Consider the following 17,494-nt stretch of genomic DNA (forward strand, 5'->3'; position numbering starts at 1 on the left):
CAGGAACATCCCGGGCCAAATGGAGCGAGTGCTTGGGAGCAAAAGGATGATTCAAAACCTGGGGCGGGGGAAGAGAAGAAAAAGGAGGTAGGAAGAAGGGGTGCCTTTTGAATCCGAAGCATTATTGATATATCTCTGTATTTTTGTGTATATATATACATATGCAGCCTGCATATGCACTAAATATAGCTTCTGTGTCCTTACAGAATACACTCACAACACAAATACCGAAAACTCAGGGCTGGCGCAGATACACGAAGAAATATACAGCTCACACACTGTTTGTAGATACATATGCACCTAAACAGATGCAATCTCCATGTATTTAATAGAAGCTTGACCGCCCTGTTCGGGTGTTCGTCCTGTCGGCGAAGGGGGTGCCTGGGGAGATGAGAGGGGCAGCAGCGGCTACGGGGCGCTCTGTGTTCCTGCCCACCCCACCACGGGACAGTTCGGGTCAGGACAGGGTCCCGTTCCTGCCGCCGGCCTGGGGCTCACTCGGCTGGTGGCTGAGGGGTCGCTACCGCGATAACAGCCAGGAGACACCGAGGGTCCCTCCGTCCCCGCCGCCCCCGGCAGCGAGCGGCCAGGCCGCGGCCTCAGCGCAGGGACCCGTGCAGCAGCTCCCGTGTCAGAGGTCCTGCACTGCCCTTCTCGGGGCAGCGGGAGAGAGGCAGGAGGCCTCGGGTTTGCTGATGGAGAGAAGGCTCCAGCGAGGCAGGGAGGCCCGACCCCACAGCTCGGGTTCCAGCCCTGGAACCGGCACATGGCAGTGTCTGCCCTGCAGCCGCCGGCCCGGGACAGCCGTCCTGCGAGGAGTGAGAGCAGGGAGGAAGGGCTGGGGCCCAGGGGGAAAGGGAGAGAGACATGGGGAGACGGAAGGAGGGATGGAGGGAGGCATCCTTGCCCCCGGAGCTGTGACCTGTCTGTTGCGGCCTCAAGCCACCGCGGCTCCTTTTGAGGAGAGCAAGGCAGCGGCTGTTCCACGACGGCGCCTCCGCAGCCGGGAGCTCCGTGCGGGGCACGGAGGAAGAGAATGTCCTGCGGTCCCCAGGACACACGTCGAACGACGGGCAGTGGCCCGGGCACCTCTCCCTGCGACCTCCGTGTCCGGCCCGTCCCTCCCGTGTGCGGAGCTCAGGCGGGGACAGGAGCCGGGGCTGGCCTCGGCATGGACACAGCCGTGCGGGCAAGCGTGAGGATCCGCGATGCCTCTCCGGCCCTGCTCCCTGCTCTCCCCTGCCCGGGGGGCCGCTGACCGGGGCTGCACCGCTCGCGTTCTTCTTCCCCGCAATTCCCCACGGCAGATGGGTCGGGGCGCTCAGACCGTCATTGCTGTCCCGGGTTGGGTTGCTGCAGCCGCCTGCCTTTCACCTGGAGGAAGGAAGGAAGGAAGGATCGTGCACCGGCGGGGGGACGCAGGCGGCCCCCCAGAGCCGTGAGGGGCAGCTGCCTCGGGCTGCCCCCTTCTCCGCACTGTCGGTGTCTCTCTCTCGTACTTTGTGTCCGCCAGAGGAGATTTTCCTCCTTCAGAGCAATTTACATTTAATTCAATCTAGGCAAATTTCCTCTTGATTGGTGCTGAAGAAGGGAATTATTGTTGAGTGGGTTTTAGAGGGTTCAAATCTCGTATACTTAATATGTTAACAGCTTGTTCTTAACTGGTCTTTTTGGGATTGACTTTTTGACAAGTGTTTGAAAGTAAAATATGTAGTGTCATTTGAGCAGGGTAAATATCCCAAAGCAGCAATTACAGCCCTGCCATTGCAATTATACTGGTCTACTCAATATTGAGATGCACTTTTGAAGAAGCGATAGCTTTATTATTCAGTACTTCCTTACGAATATATCTCCCTTTCTTTCGGTACCTCTCACGATAATTTATGTAAGTGCCAAATTTTCCTTAGCGATCTAAAAGCAAATTTTTTTGGGGGCGGGGGGGGGCGGGGGGACGTCATCGTCTTCTGTCTCAGAGATGGAGCCTTGCTAGGTGTTGATGTTGCCGGCAATATCGATAAAGTCACTAAAATCAACCTCGATTTATCCTTTTAGTCCTGTCCTGAGCTTTGCCTTGCTCTCCGACCGCATCTTTTTTTTTTAATTTTACATATCTGCCTAGCAGCAAATACCCTGCACTCGTGCTGGCGTTTTTCCCGAGGCAGAGACATTTACAGCCTCTGAGAGGGGCAGTAAGGAACCTCTCGGCCGGTTTCTCTCTGGGAAGCACGGCGGGCCCGGGCTCCCTCCAGGCTGGCAGCACGTCCCGAGTCCCGGTGGAAGGGGCTGAAGAAGCCTGCCCGCCGGCCTCCCGCAGTTACAAACCATCGCAGAAATTAAGGGCAAAAGTTTTGCCTCGAGTTGATTTTGTGCTCTGCCCGGGAAAGCTGCTGTTCTCTTTTTCCCCGTAATCGGCTTTGTGTTTCATTCGTTCCTAAGGTATGTTCTTGATATTGCTCACTTGCATTATTATCATAACGTATCTCTACATGCACTCAAAATCCGAGTCACCAGCGAATTCATCTCGTCGTCAGGATTACTTCAATCCGATCCCAGAGGCGATTAGAGGGAGGTAAAATACCGCCTTAGAGCCTAATCTTTAATTTCTTCCTCCTTAATAAAATGAATAATTCCATTGCGTTTTTAAGTAAAAAATGAATTGAAAAGGATAATAACTCCGCTAACCTTCTGTTGCTTGTATTAATATTTTCCTGGGAGTATTTTACCGTAACCCTCCTGCCCGAGGGAGCTGCTCCCTCCATGCGCCCGGAGCCGGCTCCCCACGGCCGGGTACGGGCGGGGACGGCAGCATCCCTCCTGGCTCCGGGACGCCTCTGGGCAGCCCGAGCGTGCAGGGAACCAGGGAGGTCACAAAACATCCTTCTGGCCACGACATCAGCGGGCTCGATGGCGGCTGGACAGACCCTGAGAACTGTTATTACTGTTGTGATAGTCGTCATTAATAGTGACACTGTCGGGATCCGCTGCTAAAGCTTGGGTTTGCTCTCGCTACGCATCAGTCCAAGACGGTCCCTCCCGAGCCGCCGGATTTTTGAAGAGGTGATTTACCCCGACAGGAGGGACACCGCGCTCCCCCAGCCGCAGCGCCGCCGCCCGCACACCCCGGATCGCGGAACGCGTTGGCCCTGGCTTGGTACAGTTCGGAACCAGCCCCTGGCTGCCGCAGTGCTGGAGGGATGCCTCTGTTCATTCCTACTCAGAACTTGTCCTTTACTGTATGTTTGAAGGGAAGTAAAAAATGCGAACGGGAGAGTTACAGCTGGGGGAAGTGGACCAGCCGCCCTCACAGTTTATCACCACCTGGCGCTGGAGGAGATCCCGACCCCATCCTTTATGGTGGGAATCTGCTGCTACCGCCCCCCGCCCGGCTGCTGGGGTGGCCGCGGCTCCCTGGCCCACCCGGCCCCGGCCCCGGCCCCGGCTCCCGTTCTGCTCGGCGGAGGTCGGCCCAGAGCCCGAGCACACCTCGCAGCAGCCCCAGGTTCTGGAGCGTGGGCAAAGGCGCTTGGCCTTTCCCAGCTTTAAAGTTGTAACACTTCGGCGTTTTCTCCACTGATCATTTTTCCAGTGGAAGAAAGTAATAAAAATGTGTGCGTGCGTGTGTGTATATATGCCTTCCGAGACTAAGTGTAATCTTCCCATACAGTGACGGCGTGTTGGCGTCCTTCTATAGCAGTTCCACCGCAAGCAAAATAATAAAGTATTGTTATTTGTAACCGAATCCATCACAAAAGAAAAACATTTAACGCTGACCCGCAAAATACAAGTGCTCCCGGAGGTAAAACAAAGTTTGGCAGTACAGTACATTTCGTACAGACCCCCCTAAATGGAAATCCAAACTGGTGCAAATTAAGCCTTTTCATGTATAAAGCCTTTAATCACATATAAACGAAATTACAAGTGACCCTCTAAAGCAGCGCTTCCGGCCCTCCCGTAATTCATGCGAGCGATTTGACTAAGTGTGCCAGCTCCGAACGTGGGCTGCAGCTATCACGTCTAATCTAATCAGTCCGCCTGTGAGGGGACCCGGCGGTGTCATCAACTCCAAAGGGCCCTTGGTGGAAGTGGCTGGGAGAGGCCAGCGGCAGCTGGAGCCATGAATGACACTTTCTCATTTGTTCCTTTCCCAGTTCAACAAATGTTTAGTCCCGTTACTGCTAAATGAACGCCTTGCGCTCTTTGGCTGGGGGAAGCTATTTATTTTTAAGATTCCTGAATAGGATCAGGAGCAATTAACTTATTTTTCGTTTCCATTTTCTGTCGGTGTATCGGGAGGTAACCTGGAGCAAAGCGAAGAGCCGGTCGCTGTGTGGGCGCCCGTGTGCAGTATTCCCGGCACCGGGATTAGCCGGGCTCGCCATGGCGACAGGAAGGTGTCCGCCGGACACGGAGCGGGACAAAACCCCGCTCGTTTATGGCGGGACGCGTTTCGATGTGCCGCTGCTGAAAGAGGGGGAGAAGCCGAGTGAGAAAGGTGAACGTAAGAGCGAAAGTAGCAGTCGTGCTCTGTCGCAGCGGACGGAGCTCGGCGCCCCTACCCGGGAGCAGCCACAGGGGACAACTGACCCACCCTCGGAAGTGAGGGGGGAGGAGGAAGAGATGGGCGCGACACGACAATACACCTGCTAAGGCCGAAAACAAACTTTCGGCGTGCGTGCGATTGATTTTTCTGTTTGTTTAGCTGCTTTTTCCCCCCAGTCGCTGTTAAAGCCAAGTCCGGCCGTGCCGGAGGGAGGCCGGCCGTAGTGTCTCTGCGGCTCCCAGAGGCGGCCCAGGTTCCGTCCCTTTGGCACAGAGGGAGCCCCGCTCCCGCCCGCTCCCCGACCGCCCCGCCGCTGCCGTGCGGCTCCCATGCTGACAGTCAGACATCTGACTCAGCCCCCCTGGGGTGCCTGAGGGGCATTCCCTGGGCAGGAACCGGCCCCACAGCCTTACACTCGCTCCCCGGCCCCCGCGCTCATCGCCTCGTCCCTCGTGGAGCCGCACTTGCTGCCCACGCCGAAGCTGACGCTGGTGCCCCGCCCGCCCTCTGCGCCGGGGTCTGGGGGTCTCAGGAGGAGTTTCCCAAAACCTGGAAACACCCGGCACCTGACCAAGACCCCTCGGGAGCCCAGGAAGCGCTGTTGCGGGTGCCGTGTCCACAGGGCCAAGGAGGGAGGGAGGGAGGGCGCTCCGCCGGGCGCCTTCCATGAGCAGCGGTGCCCGGGAGCCACTCGCCCTCTCCCTCGGCTGCTCCTCCAAAGCCGCGCCGGTTCCTGCGCCGGGGGCTGCGCTCCGCTCCGGGTCGGGGTTAAAGGGAGGGGTCGCTCTACGAGCGGCGGTCTCGGCGGCCGGACCCGCCGGTGCGGGCTCAAAGGGCGCGGCCCGGGCCGGCGGCTGTGCTCATCCGGAGCTGGGAGGCTCAGTGCCCCAGCATCCCCCTGCTGCCGCGGGGCTGCCCCAGCCGCTGCCTTGCCTATCGCCTCCTTGTCTGGGGTAAGCGACAGCCGAGGGCAGCGAGCTCTTGGCTCCAGCACCCTTTGCCCGGCGGCGGGAGAGCTGCGAGCATCGCTCCCCGGTCCCGGCCCCGAGCAGCGCTCGCAGCAGCGGCTCGCACCTGGTCGTGACTTCAGATTCGGCTGCTAAAACCCCGTTCGTACCACCGAGACTCAGGGGAAATGAATTAAACGAGGCCTCTCCTGCGCCTTTCCGAAGGGCTCCCTGCACCCCGCGCCCGCGTAGGAAGAGCGGAGGTCCCCGCGGGGCCCCGGGAGAGCGCGGCGCTGTTTGCCTCGCCCGAAGGCTCGCAGCGAGCGGGGATGCTGCCCGCTCGGGACGGGCACGCAGCCTCGCTTAAACACGGCCCAAGTTGGAATGTAGAGGCGGCCCCCGCGCCCTCCCTCACCGGGCACTGCCCTGGCTGCTGGAGGCGACGGTGCCTAACGCTGGAGCTGCCACGCTGTACTCACTGGAACTCTCAAGCATCGTGTGGGCTCACGGTTTCACAAATCTAGGTACTAAAAAAATGAGTTGCATTTGGAAGAAATTAAAGGACATCTGAAGCACTGTCTTTTCTGTACCTGTCATCCATTGATGTCTGCTGTGCTGTGTCTTTAACAATCCTGTACTTTGTGACTGAGTTAATTTGTTTCCCAAACACCTTAAACTTCTTCATGGTTACACAATCTGTGTATTTTTTTTTTTTTTTTTAATTCTCATCATCTTTGTTTTGGGTTTTTTGTTTGTTCGTTTAGCATTTCCTTACTCATCTCTCTCTTTCTGACAAATATATCTTGCAAGTACTGCAAGCAGAAGAAATTGCATAGCAAAGTGCTTGACATATGGGGTGTCTGGGTATAACACTTTTTGAAATTTGAGTAACTCAGGCCCACTTCAAGCCACAAAAAGTCATAGTCCTGTCTTGTTCAGGTGGGTTTTTCCTTATTTTTAAAAAAATTATGTCAGGATGTAGACAGGATTAACTGCTCCCTAAGGCATAGGGAGCTGGGGGGACTCCCCTGGGTGCCTGGACAAGGTCTCACCAGCCAGTCCCACCACACCCAGCCAGGGAGCAGAGCAGGGGAAGAGGTGGTGGCAACTCAGAGATCATTAACAGGTTTGTGATGGTCAGAAAGCTCTGAAGTCAATCTCTGGATCAGGTTCTAGACAAACAGGGCCCATGGACAAGCACACGGGGGCTGTAGCTGAGGTGAGAATCCAGCATTCTTCCATCACTGGGGAAGAGGCTGGCAGCCCTGAACAGAGCAGAGATTGAGTCCCTGGACAGAGGCTGTGGCTGGGGGTCTCATGGTCCTCATCAGGACCATGATGGCCTACAGTCTCTTGAGAACCTGACAGGTGAAATTAATATAACCTACTCTGTAATCATCCAAGTTGATAGGAAGAGTTGTTTGCCTCATCAGGAAATCCTTCTTGGCATGGGGGCAGCCTGGGACAGAGGAAAAGCCCCAAGGGGAGGTAAGTGCAATCACTGTTTCCCCAGGGCTTTTGGATAGCAGGGCTGGGCAGAGAGGATAGTGCCAGGTCATTCTCTGTGGAAGGAGACAGACCCATCACATACCTCCTGGGTTGTGCTGGTGACAGGCACTTCTGTCCTGGTGTTCCTAGGTCCCACTCCAGGTCTATACTCTGTTAGTGGCTTGATAAGGATAGTGTTCAATTTAGATGTTGCTTCCTACTCTTGTGTCACCTTGGAAGCTCAAAAATCTAATGCCTTCTGGTGAAAGTCCTGCGCAGACCTGGCACTATGGCAGCAGGAGGCCTTGGCAAGCACTGCAGGGCCACTGAAGTGATACCTGCCTTTACCTCTTTACACCTGGCTTCTCCACAGGTACCTCTGCTGGGTCTAAGGAATGTCAGGATGGGAAGAGGAGAAGCAGGGAGACTTTTGCAGAGCTGAAACTCCCTCTGTGCCTGACACTGATCTCTCTGCTTCACTGGGTTTAGGAAATGGGTGTTACATTGGACAGCCTGGCTTCCTCAGACCCTGCTGTCTGCCCCAGCCAGGCTGGGGCTGAGGCTGCAGCTCCTGCCCAGGTTATCCTTTACCAAGGCTGGGTCTCAGCCAGAGCCCCAGATGGCCCTCCAAGCATCTTCAGCTTCCACACACCAGCACAACTAGGAAAAATGACAGGAAAGGAATATACAATTATTTTACTGCTGTCAAAACCTGAATCAGCCATCTAGCAGCCTGGCAATAGGGAAAAATAATGCTTGGCTTCCCTGTGCCTCCTTCAGCCCAGCAGAGATGGTGATGAAAAGCTGAGCAGAATGGTCTACCTTACCAGCTCCCAGCTCTTCCTTGTAGCTGAATTCACCTCAGCTCATGGGATGATTAGGCTGGTTTGCCACAGAAAGAAGTTGTCACTTAGGCTTTCTCTGTAGACACCTAGGAGAAGTGTAACTTGCCCTTCCCTGCCTGGCTGAGCTTCCAAGTGTGCTGAAAGCCACTTTTCCCTGCAGCTCTCATCCTCAGTTCCTGCAGCCCTGCATGCTTGCAATAGACCCCTGAAATCCTACAGACTGTTCTTGCACAGAAACCTCACATCAACCTTGTAAACCCACACCAGTTCCTCAGTGAAGTCCCTCAGGTATAATGCTATGGCTCAACAAGGACCTTGGTAACCTATTATTACTTCTCTGGGTGTCATCTGTGTTCTTTCTGGTTTTGTGTGCATAAACTCAGGAATTAGTCACACTCCCACAAAACAAACAACATCAAAAAAAGGCTGCTGTGTTTTTATAAGCTGTGTGAGTTTTGACTGATGAAAATTTGAGTTCTTTCTAGTTCATCCTGAGGGCATCAAAAAGCAGGCAGTGGGCCCTGTCTGTTCATCTGCTACTGAGAGATTTTTGATTGCTTTTTTCCTTTATCAAGGCATTGTGTCCTTGGGTACTTGTTTGCTATATATATCTGCCCTGTAAAAGAAATGTATTTGCTACAAATCACTATGTAAATGAAATAATTCAAAATCCTCATTCTCATGAGGAATCATACAATGGTTCAAATAGTTTGAAATACTGAAAACATATTTTAATTGTAGAATTCTATACAAACTTGGGTAGATACATAAATGGCCACAACAAAATGTGTTCTTATTGCCTGAAAATGTTCACAGAAATACAAACATAGATGGCAAGCTTACTGACATCCAACAGGATGAGATATCTTTAAACTTGCAAAATGAATAGACATGACACTCCTAAGCAGTTTGTATGTGTTTGGCTGTCCTTGAAGTTCTTCTGCTTATATACCAACCTCAATATACAAAGAACCAAGATTAAATTTTTAATGCACATCACATAATAATGAAAAATTAAGCACAAAAAAAGGTGAACAAATTGTAATCCTGAAAATACTTTTTTTTTTTTTTTTTTTTTTTTTTTTTTTACCTAGGGCATTGACTCATTCCAAGTATGATTTTCTGTATAGTTATGTTTTAAGTAAGACATACACCTTGTTTCTGCACAGGACATCAATATCAGATGGAGATACAAGAATGAACAGTAGCAAACATAAGGGAAAGAAATGTAATCACAAGTGGAACTCAAACTCCATGCCAGTGTTCTTGCAGCCCTAAGCAAAGCTATACATAAAAATATGCTACAACCATTAGTCTCAAAAAGTCCTTGGCACTTTTCCTCTGATAATCTTACTTTCTTTTTTTTTAATGGAGCAAATTACATTTCTGCACCGATATCATAAGGCAAAACTATAAAAGCAATTACAAGGACAAGTTGCCAAAAAACCCCAAGGCAAAGATAAACCCCACCCTCAGACCATCAGCCCCCAGCTCTGAATGCTTCGTGAAATAAAATCATCCCTCCTCCTCATCACTGTCTTTCATTGTAATGCCCTGAAGTCCTCCTGCATCCGTGACCGAGACCGTGGCTTCCTCCATGGTCAGCCGGCTGTGCACGGTGTCGTAGGTTTTGCTGTTCAGCGTCCCCTCCATCACGCCTTGCAGCCTGAAGTCTCGGTACGTTTTCTGTGGCAAAAGCAAAACACCCTCAATTGGAATCCAGCAAGTCTCTCCAGCAAGTACTCGCTCAGTACTCTTTCACTAAACACTGGCCATTTCTAGCATGCCAGGGCACAGGTTTATTCCTCCCGCAGGTTAAGGACCTCCCTTGATAACGATTTTGCGGTCTTAGTTTTGTTTCTGAGATTTCTACAAAGTCTAGAGATTCTAATTTGATGGTCATTCCTTTAAGAGATTCTATTTTGTTCTGCAGCATACTATAACTGCTGATTTCTCAGTAACTTCCATTTCTTTCATTTATTCAATAAGACACCAGCTGAGAATTTTTCTAAATACCTACTGAAATGTGAATCTGGCTACAGGTAGTTCAGTTCTGTCATTTCACAGAAAATGTAAATGCCTAACTTCTTCCCCATAGTGCAATTTTATTTATATTTCTCTATACATTTCTATGCCAAATGTGGGAAAGTAATGATTATAATTACATTATAATATATATACTCTAAAAATGAATGCAGATTATGATCTATACTATGCAGTGTCAGAATTTCTGAGGTGACTACCTAGTTAATTTATATTCTAAGTCTCTACATCTTGATTCGCATCTACTCTTTTTTTTAATTTCAAAAGATTTTCTTGCCCTGGTATTCATCCTTTCTTTCTTTGTTTTTCCATCATGTAAGAATTCTGAGTGAAATTGTTTTATTCATCAATGCTATGTTCAAGCAAGCACATGGAAAAATCACCTAGGTACTTTATTCTTAAATTGTAACACATTTGAAATAATCTTTCCTGATGTTACCCTTAAAGGCTTAAAAAGGACAAGTTGATCTAGGTAGTTTCTTATTTTGTGTATGCTATCACTACAAATTCTCAATGTTTTGGAAGAGAATATGGGGAAAAGAAAATGGAAGATAATTAAGGGCTATCAGGCCCATTCCTTTGCCTGAGGAGGAGAACACATACAACCCTTAGAGAAAGAAAAGATTTCACGCAAAACTTCACAGAACTGCAAAAGACTACTTTCAAAATGGGTAACATTTCAGTTGGGAGATTTTTTTTCTGCTACTATGATGATTATTTAAACCTTGTTTGAATCCCTGTGACAGATTTATTTGACTTTCACAGGTCAACGTCAGAGTCAATGGATGCAGCTTATGTTTTGCTCACACACTCCTGCGAGTACCCTGCCTGGTCTTTTTCAAGTGTCACCATTGCATTCCCTTTTTATAACACTGTGCATTCAATTTGCTTTGATGCTGTGAACAGGTCCGACAGCAATTTCCTTCACTTTTACATTGTATTCTTCCCATTCTCAGGCCAGCACTCTGGGGTTCAGACATTGCTCTTCTCTTGACATAGTTTTGCAGGATAATAATGTTCACTTCCAAGCTTAATTTTTCATTTCTCCCTAACTTTCTTGGTCCTTGACCCTTCTTTAGTCACATCCCTCTGCACGTGTCTCAGACATCTAATGAAACCTTTATGCCATCATAAGCCTTTAAAGAGAATAAAGGGAACAATGTTTCTTCTTCTAGGCTTTCTTTATGAGGCCACTACTCTTGTTGCATCCAGATCTGAAAGAATTATATTTCTCTTACTCATCCCGTGTCCTTCAAAAATGACCTCCTACTTATTTGGGGTTTTATTGCTGTTTTTATTCTTTTTTTTTTTTTTTTTTTAATATTTTTAAGAGGCAACAGGAGCAAAATAGCTTTGTATGGGGTTTTTTGTGTGTTTTTTTTCCTTGGTTTCATTTGTTCGTTTATTTTTTTCCTAAAGCAAACACAAAAATGCATTCATTCACTGTATTTTGGAGGAACTGTGCTTCCCCACATCTCTCTGCAGCTGGGCTACAGCAGGAAAAGTTTCTTACAATACTCTTCTTGAACCACTGTTTTGTATTTCCCAGCAGATTCCTGTCTGCTGAGTTCCTGTTTTACCAGTTCTATCTTCACCCACCAAAATTTTGTTTTCCAGAACCAATATGATTGACATAATCTTCTTCAGTCTTTAATATCCACAGAAGGTGCCATGGAATAACACAGTTGGAATTTACACGCAGAGCAAACCAGGTACACGTATGGCACAGAAAGGCCACTGCCAGCAGCAGTGTCCCCACCTCCAGCAGGAGCCTCCCCCTTTTGAACAAGGCTAAACCAGTGTGCCAGGTGGCAGAGGCAAGGTAGGTTGGCAGTGCTGCCCATTCACTTGAAATTCAGTTTTGTAGGAGTTTCCTTTAATCTGCTTGGTGATATTTCTCTTGTACAATTTAGCTTGCCCATTCTCAGATCTCATGAGGCACCAGTTTTAGATCCTCTAACAGCTATCTTCTTCCTCAGAGGATGAGAGCTACCTCGGAAAGGGACTTTTTACAAGGGCATGGAGTGAGAACAAAAGGGAATGGATTCAAACTGAGAGTATGTTTAGATTTGACATTTGTAAAAGTGTTTCCTGTGAGGGTGGTGAGGCACTGGAACAGGCTGCCCAGATTAAGTTACAGACGCCCCATCCCTGGAAGTCTTCAAGGCCAGGCTGGGTGGAGCTTTGAGCAGCCTGGTCTAGTGAGAGGTGTCCCTGCCCATGGCAGAGGGGTTGGAACTAGGTATTATTCAAGGACCCTTCCAACCCAAACCATTTTATGATTCTGTGATTCATTTGAGAATAGCTTTAAACTTTTCCCAAGAGCCATTCATTTTAACAAGGAACAGCAAACTGCTTCTGCCATTTGGGCACACAGTCAAGTGAAGAGCCAAATCCTGCTCCCAGAGAAATCAGTTAAGGTCAAAGCTAAGCTTGGGTGTTCCAGGGAGCCATCATTATTGTGACTGTTTTCTTGCATTTCTCTCTGTTCCATTCCTTTTTGCTAGTGAATCCTGAAGGCTGCAGTTGCAATTCCAGTGACCAAGAATTAAAAGGCTTCTGACTTTATAGTCTTGCATGAACTTAATGAGAAATTTTTTTAAGAAATCAAGGTCACCACTGACAACAGGTGTTTCTTATTCCACATTTGTACAGATAACAAGAATGTCCAAAGTTAAACAAGACAGAATTAAAAGGAAAAAAATCTGAAATGGTTTTCTGTCTCTTCCCTAGGGGTATCAACTACGATCTGAAAGGGAGTTACGAGCAAACTTTCTTTTATGGTAGGCTAACCCATAATTGCCTATTGCAAGGCATGTTACACTCTGCTTGGAAGCTTTTGACGTTGGCCAATGTAAATGAGTGAGGACTGAAGAGAAGGGATTTGTATTTCTATTATTACTTATCCCTGAGTATGAAACATTAGAAAATGTTATTTAATACATTGAAAACTGTTTTCAATTAAGCCCAGTAATTACATGTGCATAAAAAACAAAATAGTTCCTATTTTTAGGAGAAGTGGGAAAATGGAGAAGGAACGCTATTAAAATTATTCAGGTACAACAAAAAATCAGTAACAAGACAAATAATAATTTAGTAAGAATAATCATACAGCAATGCTGTACAGCTAGCTGCAAAAATCCTTGGAACTATCTTAATTGTCCCTAAATCTAGAATATATAACAAATCCAATTGCACATATAATTAACATTAAGGGTTTCAGTAAGTTATTTTACTCCTGGAATTTGCTACAACTGTGGGGGGAAAAAATCCCAACCTAAACCCACACATTTTTTAAGTTTTGGGTTGATCATCCATGTTCTTACTTTACTACTTTTCTCTCTGTACTATGCAGTCTAATGCAAACATATTTTATTTACCTTCACTATCTTGATGAGAGTCTTCAGCTGGTAGATGTGAAGCTGAACATCTAATCTGTCAGCCAACCACATGCTTATGACTTTCATGGAGTTGCTATACCATTGCTGAAAAGAAGGATAAAAAAAAACCAACAACAAACACCACTAAATAACCCTGCAGTATTCATTTAACAGATTTGGTAATGAGAGGTAATGAAACACTTTGAAATGATCACAGATCAGCACTTGAAGTCAACAATGATATAATTTCCTGTTATGAGAATTGCATGGGTCAGTAGGAAATCAAATAACTTGACCTAAACCATTCTTTACATGAATTAGCACCTGCCATTTTATCTTTCAGTTGCAACATATTCAAGCAAAATAGCGTTATGCACTTTGTTATCTGTCAGTGAGAATGGATATTAAAGATACAATTACAGGAGAGAATTGACAGCTGAAACAGCCAGGATAGAAGCAGGTAGGCTATCTTGAGAGAGAATTTACAATAACTAGATTTTTCAATCCAGACAAGAAAACAGTACCAGAGAATAAGAAACGTTTTATTTTCTTTCTTTTATTTTTTTATTACTTCATCATTAAATAAAAAATATCAAAAATCCCTGGAAACTGTTTTTAAATATGATCAAAACACTACTCCACCCTTCTCAAAATAACCATATTAAGGTTTTGATTTACATTAATTACTAATTATAATTACAGCCTACCTTATTTCCTTTTTATGTCTTAGGCATGGGTATGTTTTCACTCAACACTTCACAAATGGATGGGTTAAGAATAAGCCCTCTGCTGTTGGAGTCTATGTTACTGTAAAAAAATGCTCAGTTCCAAATAGCTACTGTAATAGTTCTTTCACATTAACTGGATTAGAAGAGATTTTACTAAATAAAGTTGTAGCATTTTTTCCCCCTCCTGTAAAATCACAACCAGATGTCATTTAGTCAAACTGTAAAAAAGAAGGGATTTTTTTTTTCATTTTAACAGTGAGAGATTAAAAGAGTTTGTGTCATAGCTGTGTTTCTAGTCTCTTTTCCCTCAAGAAAGAGGCTTAAATTCTTTTCTAATATAATTTCCTGTGTCTTTGCAAAATACAGAGATATGCAAAGAGAGGAAATCCTGCATATTTAAAAATGCAGCATGTTAGGCAAGGTATATTTTGTGAGAGTAATTCAAAGGAAGTATCTAATATGTCTCATTATCCACCTCCACATGAAAAAATAAAATAAAATATATACTGAAAATATGAAGACAAATTATTTGCTACTGGATGTAACAAAAGAAAGAAATAGAATTCTTCCATCAAAATGTAGCTCTCTGTAAAAAGCTCGGAATACATACAGTAAATAACTACAAATGCCTTTTTCTTACAGGGAACAGTCTCATCACATTATAACTATCAGTTTTAAGAGGAGTTTTAAATTAGATATTCATTTAATAGTTCTTCTGGGTTTTTTTTTGTATATGTTAAATTCTATTTTAATTATAAGTCACTGAAAAAAAATTACGTTTACTTTTTAGAGTTTCTCCTATTAATTTACTATTTTACAGACGGGAAAAAATGCAGCACAGAAAAGACAGACAGCTACAAATTTCATAAAAGTAGTTTGATTTATTCACTAAATTGTGGGACTGATTAGATATTCATAAAATACTGGTTTTAGATCACTGAATGACATTCTTACCCTATTTACATTATTTCATCCCTAACATGCATGCTGGTATTGATTTCCTTTGTAAGTACCTGCAAAATATTTTTAATGTGACAGATTTGTTGCTAAGTGGTAAATTATATGACAGGTGTTGTATCTATACAGATGTCTAGAAAATTAAATGCAATTGTGCTTATTAATTGGGGAACTCTACTGATCTAAATAAACATAAAAATTCCTACATGAAACATTCTACCCAAATGCAATAAGATAAGCCAAGAAATTATATTATCATTCAGACCCTACTGTTTTTAATTGTAAACACAATCCTGAAAAAGAGAACTATTTTGCTAGGGGAGCTTTTTGAAAACTGATATTTTCCAGTAATGCATCTGTTATGTATTTTGTTTGTATCAAGTAGAACACAGAACGGGCTCAAACTTGCACAGACAAGCAACCTACAGACAGGATTGAAAATTCTGAGACTGATTTTCCCATGCAACAGCACTGAACAGTGACAGATTACTGACAATAGACTGTTCCAGTTTTCTGGCAAAATGTTTTAAAGCCCATCCAGGAAACTTATTTAAGATGGATGCAAAAAACCTTTGACTTTACATACCTGTTATATTCTTACATACACTGAAAACAAAGCTAAAACATTGAAGGAAATGAATTCTCTACTCAACATTATGAATGAAAGCAATATAATATGTTGTCCTGACTAGCTTTGATGCATTAAACTTTCAGTACAAATGCTTAATTTAGTGATTGTGAAATAATACTACAATACTTGCTCTTCTGTCAACACTTGTTCAGAAAAAATATGACTGCTGTATTATTAAAAAAAAAGTATTTTTATTTTTTAACAGTATTTTTAATAAAAATCACATGCAGTATATTTGTAGAATTCTCCCAGAGGTACTTGTAGGTAGGACTCTTGTTAATGATTGGTCTTGTATCCACTAGTTTTGAGGACTTAGTATAGGCTGAAGCTGCATAAACTTAAATCTACTGGACTCCATAACAAGAAAATAAATATTTCCCTATAACTTCTTTTTGAGTCTGTTAAAAAGCACGGCACTGCAAATTCCTCTCAGAGAATTCAAGGCCATACATTTTGACAACCATGAGCAGGTTAGAGAGGCAGGGATGGATCTCTTGTGACTGATGGAAACCTATTGCAAACCCCAAAATTTCAGTGATTGGATAATTGTCCTGAGATTACCCAGTTAAAACAGCAGCAGCAACAACAACAACAACAACAACAATCACTTTTAACCAGTTTTAAGAAAAAGTAACTTTCCCATTAGTAACAATAGCAGTGAAAGGACAATGCATCTCTTGCAGATCTCATTATTTGGTACTACTGCCACATTCTTTGCTGGTGTCTATGCAAGAGTAAAGCAGTAAGTGTTTATTATACATTTTTTCCAAATCAGCAGATAACAGCAGCCAACCACTTTAACAAAAATGTTTGCCTCGCTATTTCCTCCTGTCTCCTTATTCACAGCCCATCCAGCTCCTGTAAGGGCATGCATTACTCACTTCATTTTCCTGAGATACCTCTTTCAAAGTAAAAAATAAGAGAAAAGGAAAGGCTGGGGTTGACTCTGTGAGACCCTTGTATTTATTCACACTTATTGTGCATGACTGTACACTGGTAAATCATATTAGCAGCCCGTCTCCCCATCAAGCTGCTACTTGCTTTCCAGCCCTGGGAAGGTTCAACAAATCAACAGGAGCACGGAAAACAGAACATCAGTCTAATCTAGTGTTTAAGGTGAAGTTTTCAAACCCAATCTAAGAAGATCTTTAGAGCAAGCAACAAGCTGAAGGGCTCAGAAGGTGGTATTGACAATGAAAGAGTGTTGAAATATTGAGAAGCGCAGCACTTGCGCATTTTTAATAACAAGAGGGTCAACAAGGACACAGCTCCCTCAGTGCCAATAGTTGCCACACCAGGGCTATAAACGCTCTCAGTTCATCAGATTTCTTAAACAGTTCATCAGCTTTCTTAAACACCCTAAACCCCCTCAGCAGACCTTTAGTCTTAAATTAACAAACCAAAGCAATGAAAGAGGGTGCAGCTTGAATGGCCAGCATTGATCCCCAACGGGGCTCGGCGCAGCTACAGGCACTGAAAAACTCGTTCCATTGTCAGGAGGAATTGACAAACCTCCTGGCCTAAATAGTCCAGCTCAGACGGGCTGGAGGCACGCAGCTGTAAAGGGCTCCCCTCGCCCCGCTCCCAGCGCTCACAATGCGCCAGGCATGAGCTCTTTGTCAGGCCCAGACTCTGCAATTTTCTAACAAGGATTAAAGTTGTTTCTCGGCAGGGCTAGTGAAAAGCGATTTAGCAACATACCGTGCTTTCTTCAGGCAAGTTAAAGAGAAGTAGTTAAGGAATTTCATTATTCTGCTGACTGGTGGAAACACAAAACAAATATAATAAATATTCACCACCTTTCTGGGTGTCTGAGCTATAACATTCGCAGAATGGTTCAATTAAATATAACACTTATTGGCTGAAAGCAAGCACTTCAAATTTATTTTTGAAGATTTATAAAAAGGTGCAGCTGTTTGCCACCTGGAAGGAGGC

At 45.5% G+C, this 17,494-nt stretch overlaps 1 protein-coding gene across 1 annotated transcript in view; it reads right to left on the reverse strand.

Annotated features, from left to right (window-relative positions):
* Positions 1-8,536: 8,536 nt before the first annotated feature.
* The window catches only part of CADPS2 (calcium dependent secretion activator 2), a 284,280-nt gene continuing 275,322 nt past the window's right edge, over positions 8,537-17,494 (reverse strand). The window contains exons 29-30 of the mRNA XM_058022230.1: positions 13,244-13,348; positions 8,537-9,506 (exon numbers count right to left, since the gene is read on the reverse strand). Coding sequence (XP_057878213.1) covers positions 9,336-9,506; positions 13,244-13,348 — 276 coding nt within the window. The 3' untranslated portion in view covers positions 8,537-9,335. The remainder of the gene's footprint in view (positions 9,507-13,243; positions 13,349-17,494) is intronic.

This window comes from Melospiza georgiana, chromosome 4, assembly GCF_028018845.1.
Source record: "Melospiza georgiana isolate bMelGeo1 chromosome 4, bMelGeo1.pri, whole genome shotgun sequence".
NCBI lineage: Eukaryota > Metazoa > Chordata > Aves > Passeriformes > Passerellidae > Melospiza > Melospiza georgiana.